The sequence below is a fragment of the Microtus ochrogaster genome, chromosome 4, assembly GCF_000317375.1.
Source record: "Microtus ochrogaster isolate Prairie Vole_2 chromosome 4, MicOch1.0, whole genome shotgun sequence".
NCBI classification, from domain to species: Eukaryota; Metazoa; Chordata; class Mammalia; order Rodentia; family Cricetidae; genus Microtus; species Microtus ochrogaster.
In genome coordinates, this window is record NC_022011.1 from 2,514,468 (window position 1) to 2,531,712 (window position 17,245).

Sequence of the window (17,245 nt, forward strand, 5' to 3'; positions counted from 1 at the left end):
GAAGAAGCCAGCAGAACAGATACCTTTGTCAAATCCAGCTCCCCTTTTAGTCTCTCCAGAAGTCCATCTCACTCCTGCGGTGCCTTCTTTACCAGCCACTGTGCCAGCCTGGCCAAGTGAACCTACAACTTTCGGACCAACAGGTTAGAGGAGAATTTTTTAAAAATTTCCAGCCAGCTAAAAAAATTCCTTTCAAATGAGAGGCTTCAAGTTGTTAAGTGAGAACTTGACTACAGCAGAAGTGTGAATGTGGGTCCTGTTAGGGCTCCTGACGTGATTTTGGAGGACCAACCGCACTGCGTGATGCGTGATTGTTAGGATATGCTTTTTATAATCTTGGGTTTGTGATATCTGAGCCAGTTCCTCTGTTGTTGGCCACAGTCTGTGTTTGCTGTGTAGGCCATACTGTTACATCTCCTTTAGGACTCTTTACACAGACCTTTACCTTAAATGGAGTTTTGGGGAACTGTAGTTGGAAGACGACACTGGCTCAACATAGTTCCTGGATTGGTCCTAACGTACTTTGGGTTGTTCACTGCATGCTTTACAGGGTGCGCAAGTTGTGTAGTATGAAATTAATGCAAGCTTTATTCCAAAGGAAAGTGGGTTTATTTTGTTCTCATCTTTCTTAGGTGTCCCTGCTCAGATTCCCATTTTGTCAGTGACACAGACAACTGGACCCGATGCTGCTGTGTCACAAGCGCATTTAACACCTTCTCCAGTTCCTGTGTCAATTCAGGCAGTTAACCAGCCCTTGATGCCTTTGCCTCAGACGATGAGCCTTTATCAAGACCCACTCTATCCTGGGTTTCCTTGTAGTGAGAAGGGAGACCGAGCCATTGCACCACCTTACTCACTGTGTCAGACCGGCGAGGACCTGCCTAAAGGTGAGGCCTCCACTCTCATCATGCGTTTTTCCTGAGCACAAACAGACTTAGTGAGGAATGGAGAGATAGAAGTAGAAGTCAGAGCTCTGGTTTTTACCAAGCCATAGAAGGGATTCACTCAGCAAAGAGCAGAGATTTGGCTATTAAATCAGGACCATGTGATTGTTCAGGCCTATTCTAGTTAGCTTGGTCTTAGTAGAAAATGAGTTTTTGTGCTTAATGAAGCCTGTCCTGTACCTTTTTCCGTTCCAGAAACAATTCTACAGCTTTGAAATCATTTCTGGGCTTTAATTTCTTTTGTAGGTCGTGTGTCACTGTGCAGCCCAGGCTGCCTGGGGCTTGTTTTCTGCCCTTTCTCTCCTGGGCTCTGGGTAATAAGTATGCACTAATAATAGCTGGCTTGCTTTATAGAAATCTTACTATTTTTCTAGTGTTTTCATAATTTTTTGCAACCACCTATAGTATATGAAAAATACAGTGTTCATCTGAGTTTTCTCTCAGATTGAATTTTAGTCGGGTAGACTAAGCTATTCAGGGACTAAATCTTAGTGCAGAGAAAAGTGTAGTGAATCCAGAGTTACCCTAGGAACAGCCTGGATTTTGGCTGTTTCTATTTTTGTGTTTTACTCTACAGGCAGTCTGGCAGGAGAGTTTGTCACTAGAGCTATAATGATTGATAATGAAGGAAAGAAAAGCTTTGACTATGTAGTTTTAGTAAAAAAAAATTTTTTTATTTTCAGATAAGAACATTCTTCGATTCTTCTTCAATCTTGGTGTAAAGGTATTTATATTTTATCCTTAAAGTTAATTTTCTTCTTATCACTATCAACAGTAAAATTTAAAGTATTTAATTCTTAATTGATTGATAATCTAAGGTTCACTACATGCTACCTTTTCTGTTTGTCTTTGGAACGGGTTGTAGTTTTTACTTGCTTGTTGTCTTAATTCATGACCGTTTGGCCTTGAAGGGGACTGCTCAAGGGCACGTCCTTGATGGGGAGTTAATTGAAAGCTCTTAGTTTGAAGTAGCGCTTTAGCCAGTTTAGGTGTGTCATCCTTTGCAAACCAGTTGGTGTCTCCAAAGCCACCATTGGGACGGTTGGAGGAAGTGATGACATGTATAGAAACCATTGTTTTTTCTGTAAGGTGGGGACTTCTCTCACTATCACAGCAGAACTTGCCTTGGCGGTGGTGGTGGTTGGGGGATCGCTTTCCTTAGAAAGAGACTACAGAGCTTCACTGTCCATGTCAGTCAGTGTTTTGCTGTCTTTGACTTGACTTCATTACTGCAGTTCTGTAAACATAAGCTATCAAGTGCTCCAATCCAGTAGCCAGTTTTTTTTTATCCTCTGCTAATAGGTCTGATTTGTTAATTCTTGGTTATTGGATTAATTTGAGGGCTTCTAGAATTATTAGTCCTGTTGGAGAACATGTCCTGTTCTAGCATTTTCCTGGCAGGTTAGAGTTAAGATGTAAGTAGGCCTAACTAAACTCCTGGTGGTTGTCTTAATGCTTCCTATTAACCTGCATCGGGTCTGAACCCAGGGATCAGTCAGGGTCATGAAGTGACGTGATTCCAGTTCTTTTCATGTTTTGTATCACTTTGATCATCTTGTATTGGTGCTTAGAGTATATAATCTTTATAAGCATGAGAGACTTGGCTTGAGCTAAATACTTTCAGAAAGACAGCTTTTTAACCTCTAGTATTTGTTTATTTTACTGTTTTTGTCTTTCAGGCATATAGTTGTCCTATGTGGGCCCCACATTCTTACCTGTATCCTCTGCACCAGGCCTACATGGCAGCCTGTAGGATGTACCCAAAGGTCCCTGTTCCTGTGTATCCTCAGAATACTTGGTTCCAAGAAGCCCCTCCTGCTCAGAGTGAAAGTGACTGTCCTTGTCCTGATGCCCACTACTCTATGCATCCCGAGGCCAGTGTTAATGGACAGATGCCACAGGCAGAGATTGGACCTCCTGCATTCTCTTCACCTCTGGTTATCCCTCCGTCTCAGGTGTCTGAAGGTCATGGACAATTGTCTTACCAACCTGAACTTGAGTCTGAGAATCCCGGGCAACTTCTTCATGCTGAATATGAAGAATCACTAAGTGGCAAGAACATGTACCCACAACCGTCCTTTGGACCTAACCCGTTCTTAGGTCCCGTTCCTATTGCACCTCCTTTCTTTCCTCATGTTTGGTATGGGTATCCATTTCAGGGATTTGTAGAAAATCCTGTCATGAGGCAGAATATTGTCTTGCCCTCTGATGAGAAAGGGGAACTGGATTTGCCCTTGGAGAATTTAGATCTGTCTAAAGAATGCGACTCTGTCCCTGCAGTGGGTGAGTTTCCGGAACCCAGAGTTGAAGCAAGTGTGAGCAGCAAGCATGAAGGCCGAGTGGAACAGTCATCCCAGACACGAAAGGCAGACATTGCTTTGGCTTCAGGTTCTCCTGGAATAGAGGGAAAGGCTCATCCTCCCACTCAGATTCTAAACAGAGAGAGAGAAACCATGTCTGCTGAACTTGAGCCTAAGAGGACCATTCAGAGTGTGAAAGAAAAACCAGAGAAAGTGAAAGATCCCAAGGCTGCTGCTGATGTAGCTGGCCCTGGGGCCAACTCTGTGGATAGATTGCAAAGACCAAAAGAAGAGAGTTCAGAAGATGAGAATGAAGTGTCTAATATATTGAGAAGTGGCAGACCCAAGCAGTTCTATAATCAAACTTATGGAAGCAGGAAATACAAGAGTGATTGGGGTTCTTCTGGTAGAGGTGGATATCAACATGTGAGAGGCGAGGAGTCCTGGAAAGGGCAGCCTAACAGAAGCCGGGATGAAGGTTTTCAGTACCATCGAAATGTTAGAGGACGCCCATATAGGGGAGATAGGAGGAGATCAGGGATGGGAGATGGCCACAGGGGACAGCACACTTAATGGCTAGTTGTTGCTCATATTGTAGAGCTGAAGCCTTTTCGTAGGTGGAGTATTTCTGAAGGCTTTAAAAACATTAAAATAAAAACCCAAATTGGAACTATCTCCTCCCTTCCCCATTTACCCTCAATTCCTATTCCAGAATAGGATGAAACTTTGGACATGAGTTCAAGGGGTAGATGAATTTTTGGCATTGTGTTTTTTCTTACTCAGAATCTGTTTATTGGGTTACTGCCCCCATAAAAAGTAAACATGACTTCAAGTATTTTTTTATAAACAACTCAATATAAAACATAGACATAGTGTTTGTTTCTTTTCCTCTGGTGTAAGTTTGATTTTAAAACATTGGAAATGTGTGCTTTTAGCGTTTACTGAAGTGACAAGAAAGTAAAGCATTCAACACACTATAGATTCCAAAACATAACATTGCACCAAATAGAAATGTATATTTTATTATGCAATGCCTTAGTCATAAACTGGGCTCAAACAGTTCTCAGCCTCAAACACTGTTGTCTTTTAATATGCTTCCAACCCAAAGGCCTTTCATCTCAGTATCTGTCAAACTTGAATAACGTCTTCTCTCTACTATTACACACGAGGCAGCCTATTAACCTGTGTCTCAGAATTGTTGTATATAGTTCTTTTAATATCCATAGGGTATATTTTTGAATTTTGGTGAGTATTTGTTGACCTTGAGATTGCATACAATAGATGTTTAAGAAATTGTAGGAAGTCCGGTGAGACGCTGTTTCCATCCAGAACTTAGCACTGCTGTAAATATCATGGTGCCTACCCGAAAGGAATGTAGATGCTATGCATTTTGAAAATAATCTGCATCTGTTAAAACTGCAGAGGTTTTTAATGCCACTTTAACACTAATGCACTGACAGATTCTAAATATTTTGTGAGAAATGTTGAAATTTTTAACTTGATAGGCTTCTCTATAGAGTGTTTTCCTCCCTGCTCATTGGTTATTTTTATCACTTTACAGTTGCATGTTCAACTTGTCATAGTTGGAATTACTGTATAAAAAGAACGTGATTGTGACTTCTAGTTTTTCTAGAGGATGCTGCTAGAGGTGGCTTAGCTTTGCTTTTCGTAGCTCTTCCCCATCAGTGCTGTGTCTGATCTGCTTTTTTGGTGTGCAGTTTTCACTAGAGGCTCCTTTGCATGTTGTGTTCTGTTCTCATTTAGAGGTTGGACTCAGACAAGTTAACACAGTATTCACTCATCTGTGTTACTTTGTGAAACTAACTGTACTTTATATTTCTTATTCGTATATATATCAATGTGAAAATCTACCTTTTTTTTAAATGTTGCAATTACCTTGTGATCAGGCAGCTTGAATGCTATGCAATTAGTAGTATGGTGGTGATTTTCTTTGCATGCTCTGTGTAATATACCTTGTTGTAATAGGAGCAGCGGGCTGCTTCCCGCCACCCGGCTAGCTTTATACCCGAAATAATTACACGGAAACTGTATTCTTTTAAACACTGCCTGGCCCATTAGTTTCAGTTTCTTATTGGCTAGCTCTTACATATCGATCTAACCCATTTCTAATAATCTGTGTAGCTCAACGAGCTGGCTTACCAGGGAAGATCTTAACCTGAGTCTGTCTGGAGTGGGAGAATCATGGCGACTCACTGATTCAGCTTCTTTCTCCCAGCATTCTGTTCTGTTTACTCCGCCTACCTAATTTTATGTCCTATTAAAGGGCCAGGGCAGTTTCTTTATTACTTAACCAATGAAACAACAGATAGAATGATGAACCACCTCCATCAATACCTAACCAGAAATAGATGTGGCTTTTGTTTGGGGGGGCAGATTACTTAAAAGCGAATACAGTTAACTTGAATATGATAAATGGAAGCAGACAGTTTTCTGGGTCCTCTGATGCTTGTGGGAATGTTTGGCTGTCAGCTAGGCTCAGTGAAGCTCTACTCTACTGTAATGATGGTGTTTACCTCTATGTTGTTCCAAATACCCTCATGTCTGTGTAACTGCTGATTTGAGTAGTGATTAGCATTTAGAAATTTTGTAACATAGGACTTTAGAGAGCACTTTGAAAGATAACATTTTATTAATGATGGTGCTAGGTAAAAATTTTATAGCCTGGGATGTGCTGAAAAAAATTGAGAACCTGTTTTTTTTTTTTTTTTTGGTTTTTCGAGACAGAGTTTCTCTGTGGTTTTGGAGCCTGTCCTGGAACTAGCTCTTGTAGACCAGGCTGGTCTCGAACTCACAGAGATCCGCCTGCCTCTGCCTCCCGAGTGCTGGGATTAAAGGCGTGCGCCACCACCGCCTGGCAAGAACCTGTTTTAAAGGAATTTGTTGTCTTCTAAGCTAGAATGGTTGTGAAGGTTCTGTGTTGCGGTGCTTCAGTATCTGGCTGGACTATGGTAAGGACTGTAGAGGAGCTTCTTAGTCTGTGCTTTTATGTAGAATTGGCTTTATTGCGTAGTTTCAAGATGAAAATCACCTTTTGATACAATAAAGTAGATTTAGAAGTTTGATACATGCTTGGTCTCAGGAGTCCAAAAGAAGTAGCTGTTTCCAATGTCGTGTGTTTTTCTGACTGGACAAGTGGTTAAAAATTGGACAGGAAAGAGTAATGCTTGGTTTCTTACAGTGGCTCTGTCTCACCTTAGTGAAGAACAGTGGTTAGTAGCTCCTGAAGGAAGCTGATGAGCTTGTTTCCTTACCTGACCTCTGGGATGTGATGAATGAGCAGTGAAAGAATCTAGCCTGTGGTACTTTCTTTGTGACCTCTGACTTCACTAGTTTTAAAATGATCAATCTTGTATGAAGGTCAGTTTTCTTTCTTTAGGTATGTGTTTAGGTATAATTCATCCAGGGGATTTTGCCTTATCCTAAGGTCAGACTAGTGCCAAGCAAGCCTTTTTTCGTCACATGAACTGACCTGTCATACTGTATTTTGGAACATACTGTATTCTACTGGAAAAGGAAAGGGGGAAATGACAACTAAAAGTTCTTTGTATTGTAATTGGGAAATGATGAAACCTTATGATGGGATCCATTGAAGAAATGCTTCCCCTGACCAAAGCTCATCTGTTTTGTTTAGGTGCTTTAGTTGTACTAGACGTCTCCTCTTCCTTCCAGTACTGTCTCCTCAAGTTACTTTCTCTCAAGGCACATCCTCCATTCTTGCCCTGTGTACTCCTTGGCAGCCTTCATGTTGTTTCCTCTAAGTTTGTTTCATAGCTGCTACAACCTGACAGGAGTAGGTTTTCCACAATGCACAGTGCTGAGACAGTTTATGTGCTGCAAACCATTCTTTGAGCGTAGCATTTTCTTTGACCCAAGGGTGAACTAAAATGCCTGTGAACTGCAAACTCGCTTGTGATTGACTCAGTGCAATACAGTTCATTTCTAAACATTTCTGGTTTAGAAAATACTCAGCCATCCTGGAAACTAGCAATATTTATTTTGCCTCATTTTACCTTCAATTTTAGATGAGGTGAAGTTTGTCTTTCACTTAGGGTACTTGCAAGATCCACTTTAGTGTAGCTGAAGAGAAAGCTATATTTCTGTTTACTGTATTTTGCTTCCTATTTTATCTTATTTTTTTTATCTTCATAATGGCTCACTTGAGTATGTCAGTTTGAAAGAGCTAAGATTTTCCTACTTAGCCATTGGCTTTCCCACTAATTGGGTTTTTTTTTTCTTTTAAAGTTTCCACTTTCCCTAAAATTACAAGTTTTAGAAAAATCCTGTAAGAGGGTGGGTGCATGTCTTAATGCTGAGAAGCAGCAGCTTTGGGGTTGAATTTACTTGAATGGTTTAAAAATTGCATTGTTACAAAGTTAGAAAAAAATTTATGTATGGAAAAATGACCCTAGCCTTACACTGAGTACAATACTTAAAAGCATGTGAAGATGTGATCATTTGTGATGTTACTTGTAAAAACATATATACATATCTATACATATCTTTTGAAGTGTTGAAAGGAATAGTACTTTATATTCTTTATCATACCACTTTTGTAAGTGTTGAATATATTGCTGTTTATTTTTCTATGTTCTGTTTCGTAGCCTTAAGAAGTGTTTCAAACGATCTGAATGTATAAACCAAGTCAATGCCCTACATGGTGTGATGCTGCATTATATATACAACCGTGTGCATATATTAAATTCTGTCTGTCGATTCTGCTTGGGATTCTTTGGTCTTTGGGTAACCCAATATATCACATGTAATTCTGAGGATGTCTTAGTAAACTCTTGAAAATTACAGTATTTCCATGTATTTTTCATGCTGGAACATAGTTACAGTAGGGACAGCTGAAATGGGATTTACACCTATTGGACAGGTGCTATTTTTCTTTATGCATCGCAGAGCTTTGGCCCTGTCATGGAGTTGTACTTCCAGGGTAAATGGTGTTACAGCTAGAGTTCCACCATCTCTTTTAGCACACTGAAGCAGGGTGCAGAACACCTCGACATTCATAGGCTAATGGACCTCTTTATTTTTTGTCCTCCTATTTTTTGAAAGACTGAACAAATTGGAAACAGAAATAAGGTTTTTTAGGCATACTGAAATACTTTGAAACCTATTTACTTTCTTGCAGTCTTGGGAATTGAGATACAAGCCAAGTATATTTTAGGCAGGTGTTCAACCTCTGAATTCTGTTACTGGTCCTGAAAGAGATGATTTTCTTAAGTGCATGTTCTCCATTAAGTAGTTTACTAAAAATACTGCCATGTTCTTGCTGAAATTATGAACTTCCTCAGGAAAGTGGTTTTCTCAGAAGCAGAGCTCAAAACTGCTCATTCAGTGCAGATACTTGATGGAAACTGCTCTAGGGTCAGTCAGGGAGCTATAGGAGTCTTTTTTTTTTCTTTTTTTAAAGATTATATGTTGAACTTGTGCGTATGAGTACAGGTGCCCTTTGACGCAAGTGGTATGGATTCCCTGGAGCTGCAGGCATTTATAGCAGCCCGACTTGGGCACTGGGAAGAGCCCTGTGAGGTGGGATCCAGTGCAGGAATTGAAGGTCTGCTGGGCACTGCACCTGACCCAGTATGTCCTGTGGGGTGTCTTGTGTGCACTTTCCATTTAAAGTTTTTTAGTACAATATGTTTTGGTCATATTTTTCTACTCTCCCAGTTTAAGCTAGATCCTCCCCACTTCCCTGCTCACCCAAATTCTTGTTTTTACCTCAGAAATGAACAAAAAGCAAAAATAGAGAACTCCAATAACACAAAATGTAGACGGTGTTAGTGCCTGACTTGAGTCCCAACACTTGGAAGGCAGAGGCAGGCAGATCTCTTCAGTTTGAGGCCAGCCTGGTTGACATAGTGACTGTCAGGACAGCCTCCAATCTATAGAGAGAAACCCTGTCTTGGAAACCCCAAAATAACCTAATAAAAATTTCACCTGCTCTAAAGGAGTGCCTTTTGTTTTGGCTGACTGCTGGGCATGGGGTCTGCCCCGGGGTGTGGTGGAGATGCACAGTGACATCATGGGAGAAAACCGATTTTCCCTTTCTCAGCAGCTTTCAGTTGCAAATAGCTTCCTGGTTGGGTGGGACTTAGTGTCCACCTCCCTTTTCAGGGATGGGACTTCGGTTTGAACCCAGTGCCTGCTGTCCTATCTCTGAGTTGGTGTCCTTTTTTTTCCGAGACAGGTTTTCTCTGTGTATCCTTTGCTGCCCTAGAACTCTCTGTAGATCAGGTTGACCACTGCCTTTCAAGTGCTCAGATTAAAGGTGTGTACCACCACCACAACCCTTTATATACAGGCTTTCCTACTGCTATATAATAATAATAGTTTAATCTGGATTTATATTTTCAAATTTCACTTGCATGAAAAATAGTATCTTATTAATATACCTTGTCATTAGCAACTAAAATGGATTAACTTTGTTTTCTTTAGGACAATTTTAAATCAGTAAATGCTTTGTTTCTCTGCATTCCATGTGTCTGCAGTACTAAAACATTAACCTATCCTTAAACAAAATACTTCACTATAATCCTATGCCAACATTAAATGCATAATGAATGTGAAAGAATGAACAAACACAAGTAATCTCAGAGTAATGAAGGGAGAAAATTTTTATTCCATATATTTCTGTATATTTGCATTGCTTTACAACAGATATGTATTTATGGATTATTCATATAAATTCATTTTAGAATGCCTAATGGGGTCCGGTCAAAAACAACTTTCATTAATCAAGTTAATCAAGATTATTAAAATTCTAATAATCTAATAATAGTTTTGCCAAATTTATTTTTCCTGTTCTGCTGGCCCCATTATTCACTGTAATCTACCTTCCTCATAATTCTAGTTCAGCATATTAGTAAGGTTTGGATAATGTCCTTTGTATCCACACCTACAAATGAATATGTTCTGCAGCAGTGGAAACTTTGTATTGCTATTTCTGGCACTCATTGGAGAAGTGGCTTAAGGTTGCCCTTGGTTGCTCAACAGAAAAATCTGTAAGTCTATAAAAACAGAAGGTTGGGGAGGTGGCTCAGTTGGTAGAGTGCTTCCCTAGCCTGAGGAGCCCTGGTTTGATTCTCAGCACTGCATAATCCAAGCCTGGGTAATGGGCTCAGTTCAAGGTTGTCCTGGGCTACAGGACACTTGTCTCAAAACAAAACTAAAAACCCTAACATCCAGATACTTAAGTCACCAATTGTAAAGAATTTATATCTGTAGGGGTAGGGGTGTGTGTGTCTGTATGTATATACATACATACAAATCTCTGTGCTGGAGCCAGTCAATTGCTGTCCACCTAACTAACTTGTTGAGACAGGATCTTTCCCAGAACACAGCACTCAGAGATTCTGTTAGGCTGGCCAGCCCTGCTCTAGGATCTGTCTGACTTCCCTTCCCAGGACCAGTATTAGAATCCTACTGTCTAATATCTGGTCCTCATGAGTGAGAAGTTGGCACTTTACTGACTGATCCATCTCCCCAGCCCAAGTAGTTTTATAGGAAGCAAATACTCAGAAATACCTCCTCCCATCTTGATTATATAAATTTATGTTTACAAAGTAAATCTTATAGAATGTAAAAACCCAAAAACCTAGAGTTAAATTAGGGTACCGAAATAATTTTTGACAGATGTTCAAAAATACCCCCCCAAAAATTTTAAAAACAATGCAAAAGTTGGTCACGAACATCCACCTTCTAACAATGGTGTTTGTAGCAGACAATGTTCCTTGAAAGCTGATAATATAGTCACAGATAATATAGTCACACTGATAATATAGTCACAGACTGAAAACAAGTAGCAAATATAATCCTGGTGTTTATTTATCAGACCTTAGCAGTGTAGTCTTTGACTGGCTGTTAAATAGGGCAATTTCATTATGCTGGTACACTTAGCAAACAGGTAATACAGATTTTATCCAAGATTTTAAAATATGGACAACACCAGTAGGTAAGCATCTGGTACATGAATATAATACAGAGCTTGAAAATCTCCACAGATCCAGAGGTGATTTGCATATTTGAAATGTCTCCATTTTAGTGAAGTATGCCCAGAGTTTTATCTTAAGGACAGAAAAGCTTTTAAATAACAATTTACAATACAACTGGCTTTTGATGTCACATTAAGAAAACCATACTTCAAAGTCCAGAGTATGTGGGGCCATAAAACCTGATTAAAGTTTTATATGATAAAAATCCCAGTAAGTAAATGGCTTATTGATAATCTCAGATTCAATTTAATCATCCAAGAAAAAGTAGTTTCCACTCTTCTTTTGTTCTACATCCTTAAAAAAGAGAAGTAACAAAAATCAGAACAGTTTTTCTCCTGGAAGCTACAGCAATCTATGCAGTGTTACTCAGAAGTGCTTCTCAGAGCATCGCACAGTAGCTCAAGGAAGACCTCTGCTAAGATGTTCAATGTACGAAATCTGTCATATATTTAAATATTCTTGTAGAAGCTTAAATTTCACTTTTAAGCTCCTGGTACAAAAGACAGAATACTGCCAGCTTGCAAATCACTTATTATATCAAATATATTTAAAACAATTTCCTCAAAACTGTTTATAGGATGGTGGTCATTAATCCATTTATCTACTTGACCAGCTATTAGGAATACGCTCTATGAACACCTTAAACGACTCAGTATACAGTCATGGCTTAATTAGCAAAGGAGAATGTTTATTCATTTTAACTATGTCTTATTTAACTATGTCTTTTTAAAAAAACCATAAACTGCTTAAAAGTATTCTTAAAAGCTTCATTAATAAAACTCCATTAATCTACTTTCAGTGGCAAAAAATAAGGTTTCTCAAAAAAGTTTTTGTTTATTCCTTTTATTCCAATCTCACAGCCCTGGCTATCCTGGAACTTACTATGTAGACCAGAATGTCCTCAAACTCACAGATGTCTGCCTGACTCTACCTCCCAAGTGCTGGGATATATCATGTATGCCACTGCTTGTTTTAAATAGCACACACACAATCAGAATAGTAGATACCTTACAGTTGTTACCTGCAACAAGAGTAAGAAAATGTAAACAAAAAAATAACCCAAACTGAGAATCAATAGATACGTCATACATTTTTAGGAAAAAGACTTAAGCCGAGTGGTGGTGGGGCACGCCTTTAATCCCAGCACGTGGGAAGCAGAGGCAGGTGGATCTCTTGTGAGTTCGAGGCCAGCCTGGTCTACAAGAGCTAGTTCCAGGACAGGCTCCAAAAGCTACAGAGAAACCCTGTCTCAAAAACCAAAAAAAAAAAAAAAAAAAAAAACCAAACCAAAACAACAACAAAAAAAGACTTAGGTTTACAATGGTAGGAGTTATCTACATACCTTGATTGAATTGAGTTTATTTATTCGTGGTCTATAGTTGTTGGGATCTCTTCTGAATGTAATTTCCAGCTGAGACAAAAATTTGTTCATGCCAGCCAAAAGAGTTTGAGGACTAGGGAAAATGAACAGTGTTCATTAAATTTAGCTAAGTCCCAAGATCATCATTACCATTTCCTCTCAGTTCTGCACCAAGGCTAATGTTACTATACATCACTTAGTTCTGTGTAAGCATAGTATGTATTTCTGATGTTGAGCAAACATTAAGACAGAATACTTGTTGATTTTTTTCTTTTTTGCATGGCTCTGTACCGAGTTATTGTCATGGCTCCAAAAGTATTACTTACTAAAAACAAGTTTCCATTAAAAACCATTCTTTCTTTCGTCTTTTATATCCAGCTAATTTCACTTTTTTTTTAAAAGGTTTATTTAGAGTCCCAGACAGTTGTGAGCTATCACGTAGGAGCTGGGAAATGAACATGGGTCCTCTGGAAGCGTAGCCAGTGCTGTTAACCACTTGAGCCACTCCACCCCCACAAGTTAATTTTTAAATTTGTTAAATAACAACAAAAAATATGGAACACTTTGAAGCATTCTGCAAACCCAAAACAAAGATTATTATTGAAGAAATAAATTTTATTATCTAAGAAATTTCCAGTAAGGAACATACTGTCAATAACTGACAGAACTCAGTATGAAAACAGAGATCTTTGGGATACATGGTACCTTTCTTGGTCTTTCTCTTTTTCTTTCTTTTCCTTCCTTCCTTCCTCCCTCCCTTCCTTCCTTCCTTCCTTCCTTCCTTCCTTCCTTCCTTCCTTCCTTCCTTCCTTCTCTTTCTTTCCTTTCTTTCTTTCTTTTTCTTTCTTTCTTTCTTTCTTTCTTTCTTTCTTTCTTTCTTTCTATCTTTCTTTCTTTTTGAGACACAGACTTACTATGTAGATCTGGCTGTCTTGGAACAAATTACTTACGCCAGGCTGGCCTTGCTCTCACAGAAATTCATCTGATTCTGCCCCCCATGCTGGCATTAAAGGAGTGTGCTACCACGTCTGGCTGGTACTTTCATGGGCCCCAACTTTGTTACTGGTGATTTCATAAGGTACAACTTAATGTAGGTTTAGCAGTAATGGTAAAATAATGTCTTACTGACAGACCTGAACTTTGGTTTTCCCTACAGTATGATCAGTGTTGTCAGAACATCAAGAGAAGGTAGAATAACACACTGAAATTGGGGTGGGTCAGTATCCTGTACCTACTATAACTATAACTATATTGTAGTTTGCAAGTCATTACTTCTTTGAATTTTATTCTGCACAAAAATTAAGTTTGTAAGAATTACCTATAAAATAGTATTTTTCTGTGAAGTATAAAAAAAATCAATTGGACAAAGTTCAGCTGAAAGAAAAGGTTATTTGTCTAGGGCTCTGTAAGTTTATCCAGTATTCTATACTAGTCCAAAAACTACTATACAGGCCTCATGCAGTATCATAGAAGAATAACCTAGGGAGTCAATAAGAAACTGATTTACTTGCTATCTCCTTGAAAAAAGCAATGACTTCAGTGTTTATGAGTTTACCAGAAATTTAGAATGTGGTAAGTTTCCAATTGTTAGAACTTAAAATTTTATTTCTGAACACTTAAAAAACCATCTTTACCTGTTTGCAACTGTATTCTTAGATGGAACACCATCAAACACGATGACGCGATCTGCTAGATAGGTGGCCATGATGAAGTCATGTTCCACAACAAAAGCTGTCTTCTTTGCATGGAGTATGAAACTGGAACACAACAATTTGAAAATCTTTCATAGCTTTTAAGTCACAAAATGAGATCCAAGTGTTTTATTAAACGTATCTGTATGCCAGTAAACATAATCAAAAATATTCTAGAAGAAAGACATTTACCGTTTGACGACTCGGGCTGCCATTAATCTTTGCTCAGAATCCAAATATGCAGATGGTTCATCAATTAAATAGACATCAGCAGGCTTCCCCAAACAGAGAGCTAAAGCTACTCGCTGAAGTTCACCACCAGACAATGTCTGCACCTAATTGGAGAAGTTCAGCAAAATGTGTGAAGACAGTGTGAAGACAGATATATTTATCCAAAATAAGGATGCACAGAGAACTGTAAGGATAATGTTATAGTACCTCTTGATCAATGATGTTTTCAATCTGTAGGGGCTTCATTACATCAGTCACAAACTGTGGGTGAGTGTAAGCATCTCTGATCTTTTCATGCAGTAATTGGCGAACACTTCCCTGATTTTAATGAGAAAAAGTATTTAAATGATAAATTACCAGGAAAGATCTTTCCTGTTTATAAATTTTAGTACTAAACTTCAGACCAAAATGATTTCAATTTGCCACCGATATACATCAATTCTAACTTTTTTCTTCTTCTGAGACAGGGTTTCACTATGCTTCAGCCTCCAAGTGCTGGGATATGGCTGCCATGCACCACTATACCTAGGGAATTCTAGTTTTTAATCCCTATTCAACATCTTGCTCACGTTTTGAGGTTTTCTATTTAACAGCACTCATGTACACAAGAAAAAAGGCAATAGTCTTAGAATTAAAGTAGAAAGTAAATGAATGTTTCAGTGGAGAAATAATTAAGAGCAGGAATAATTCTAAACGTTAAAGTGGGTTGAAACCTTGGATAATCTCTAGGCTATAACACACAATGCACCATCTTCTTCTTAGATGAATCCTAAAATGGCTTTTACTTGTTACTGAGAACAGATCTGAGTCTGAGAACGTGAGACAGATTAAAGTAGTAAAGAAGGTAAACTGTCTGAAATGTGGAACAGGGTTGGTGCTGTGACACTGATAGTGATACAACACTCAGAAATTGAATGAACACTTGCTTTAGCAAAACATTTTCACGTTTTATATTTGAAACAATTTACCAGCATTTCATTTCCCTAAGGTCGAATAAACTTAGATTCTAAGAATACTTTATATTATATATATTCAGCAGGTGACAGGCATTTGGGTTTTTTCTTCTGTTTGGCTCTGATAAATATAGCTGCTAGAACACCTAAGTGTAGGTTCTGGGTACTGAGTATGTTTACTGCTCAGGTCTACATAATGAGGAGAACTGCTGCTGTTAGTAAGTCTATGCTACAGAAATGAGGCGGGGCTGGAGAGATGGCTCAGTGGGTAAGAACACTGCCTGTTCTTCCAAAGGTCCTGAGTTTAATTCCCAGCAACCACATGGTGGCTCACAACCATCTGTAATGAGGTCTGGCTCCCTCTTCTGGCCTGCAGGAATACACACAGAACATTGTATACATAATAAATAAATATTTTAAAAAAAAATGAGGTGATTGGGGCCAAAGAGATGGCTCAGCGGTTAAGAGTATTGCCTGCTCTTCCAAAGGTCCTGAGTTCAATTCCCAGCAACCACATGGTGGCTCACAACCATCTCTAATGGGGTCTGGTGCCCTCTTCTGGCCTTCAGGCATTACACACAGAAAGAATATTCTATACATAATAAATAAATAAATATTTAAAAAAAAAAAAGAAATGAGGTGATTGGTTTTCTCAGTGATTGCAGTTTTACATTACCATCAGCAACACGCAGTGTCCAATCTCTTCACACTGTCACTAAGACTTGTGCCTGTCTTTTGGATTTTTTTTTTTAGTTATTCAACTATTGTAAATTAGTATTCACGAAAATAAAAAATAAAAAAAATTGGTATTCACCATGTTTGATCTGCATTTTTGCAACAACTAAGAAAGCCATGCATCTTTCCATGTGGTTATGGGTGATCTGGATTTCTTCTTTGGAAGAACATTTCCTTTGGCAAAGGCTCACATTAGGTTTGGAAAAAAAAGATGACAGATTTTAAAGCTACTTCCAGAGCCAGATGTGGTATCTACATCCAATACTCCAACACTTGGGCAGTAAGGGCAGTGGATTGAGAATTTCAGGTATTTGTGTTATATAGTAGATTCTAGGCCAGGCTGTGGCTGTATAGATGCTAATAAGGCTAAAAATATTAATATGATTTTTTTGGTGTGTGGTGGGTATTGAATTCAATGCCTTAATTCATGTTAAACATATACTCTATTACAGAGGTAATGTCCTAACCCCTTACTAAAGCAAAAGACTAAAGGTATACATACATACATACATACATTTTAATAACCAAATTAAAATAACAACTCACAGTTGATTTGGGACTGATTTTCTGTGGCTTATAGCTGACGTTCAGAACTGGTACTTCTCCTGCAAAATAATACAAGTACATATCACACAAAACCTGCCCAGACATTTAAAGTTTACGTTGTGGGACAGAGTAAAAGAGTATTATCTATAACAGTACCTCCTTCGTCGGGTTTAAGCCTTCCAGCAAGCATTCTGATAAATGTGGTTTTACCTGTACCTGGTAAGACAACACCAAAAAGAAAATTAACCTTCACATTCTGAAGTAAAGCATACTTTTCTACTTGTTACAACCTGAGAAATCTGTCTTGAAGATATCATGCAAAAGTTCTTAAGAAAAAACAATCCCTAGTTGGGCTGTGGTGGTTCATGCATTTAATCCCTGCACTTAGGAGGCAGAGGCAGGGGAATCTCTGAGTTCACTACACAGAAAACAGAAGAGGAAGAGGAGGAGGAGGAGGAGGAGGAGGA

The 17,245-nt window shown here is 38.7% G+C and overlaps 2 protein-coding genes across 2 annotated transcripts in view; one reads left to right on the top strand and one right to left on the bottom strand.

Moving 5' to 3' along the window:
• Otud4 (OTU deubiquitinase 4) overlaps nt 1-7,983 on the top strand; it is a 45,760-nt gene extending 37,777 nt beyond the window's left edge. Inside the window, exons 18-21 of the mRNA XM_013353553.2 lie at nt 5-143; nt 633-887; nt 1,628-1,668; nt 2,624-7,983. Coding sequence (XP_013209007.1) covers nt 5-143; nt 633-887; nt 1,628-1,668; nt 2,624-3,817 — 1,629 coding nt within the window. The 3' untranslated portion in view covers nt 3,818-7,983. The remainder of the gene's footprint in view (nt 1-4; nt 144-632; nt 888-1,627; nt 1,669-2,623) is intronic.
• A 1,882-nt stretch (nt 7,984-9,865) lies between these two features.
• The window catches only part of Abce1 (ATP binding cassette subfamily E member 1), a 29,686-nt gene continuing 22,306 nt past the window's right edge, over nt 9,866-17,245 (bottom strand). The window contains exons 12-18 of the mRNA XM_005345393.2: nt 16,935-16,994; nt 16,779-16,837; nt 14,752-14,862; nt 14,506-14,648; nt 14,257-14,379; nt 12,605-12,716; nt 9,866-11,556 (exon numbers count right to left, since the gene is read on the bottom strand). Of these exons, the coding sequence (XP_005345450.1) occupies nt 11,509-11,556; nt 12,605-12,716; nt 14,257-14,379; nt 14,506-14,648; nt 14,752-14,862; nt 16,779-16,837; nt 16,935-16,994 (656 nt within the window). The 3' untranslated portion in view covers nt 9,866-11,508. The remainder of the gene's footprint in view (nt 11,557-12,604; nt 12,717-14,256; nt 14,380-14,505; nt 14,649-14,751; nt 14,863-16,778; nt 16,838-16,934; nt 16,995-17,245) is intronic.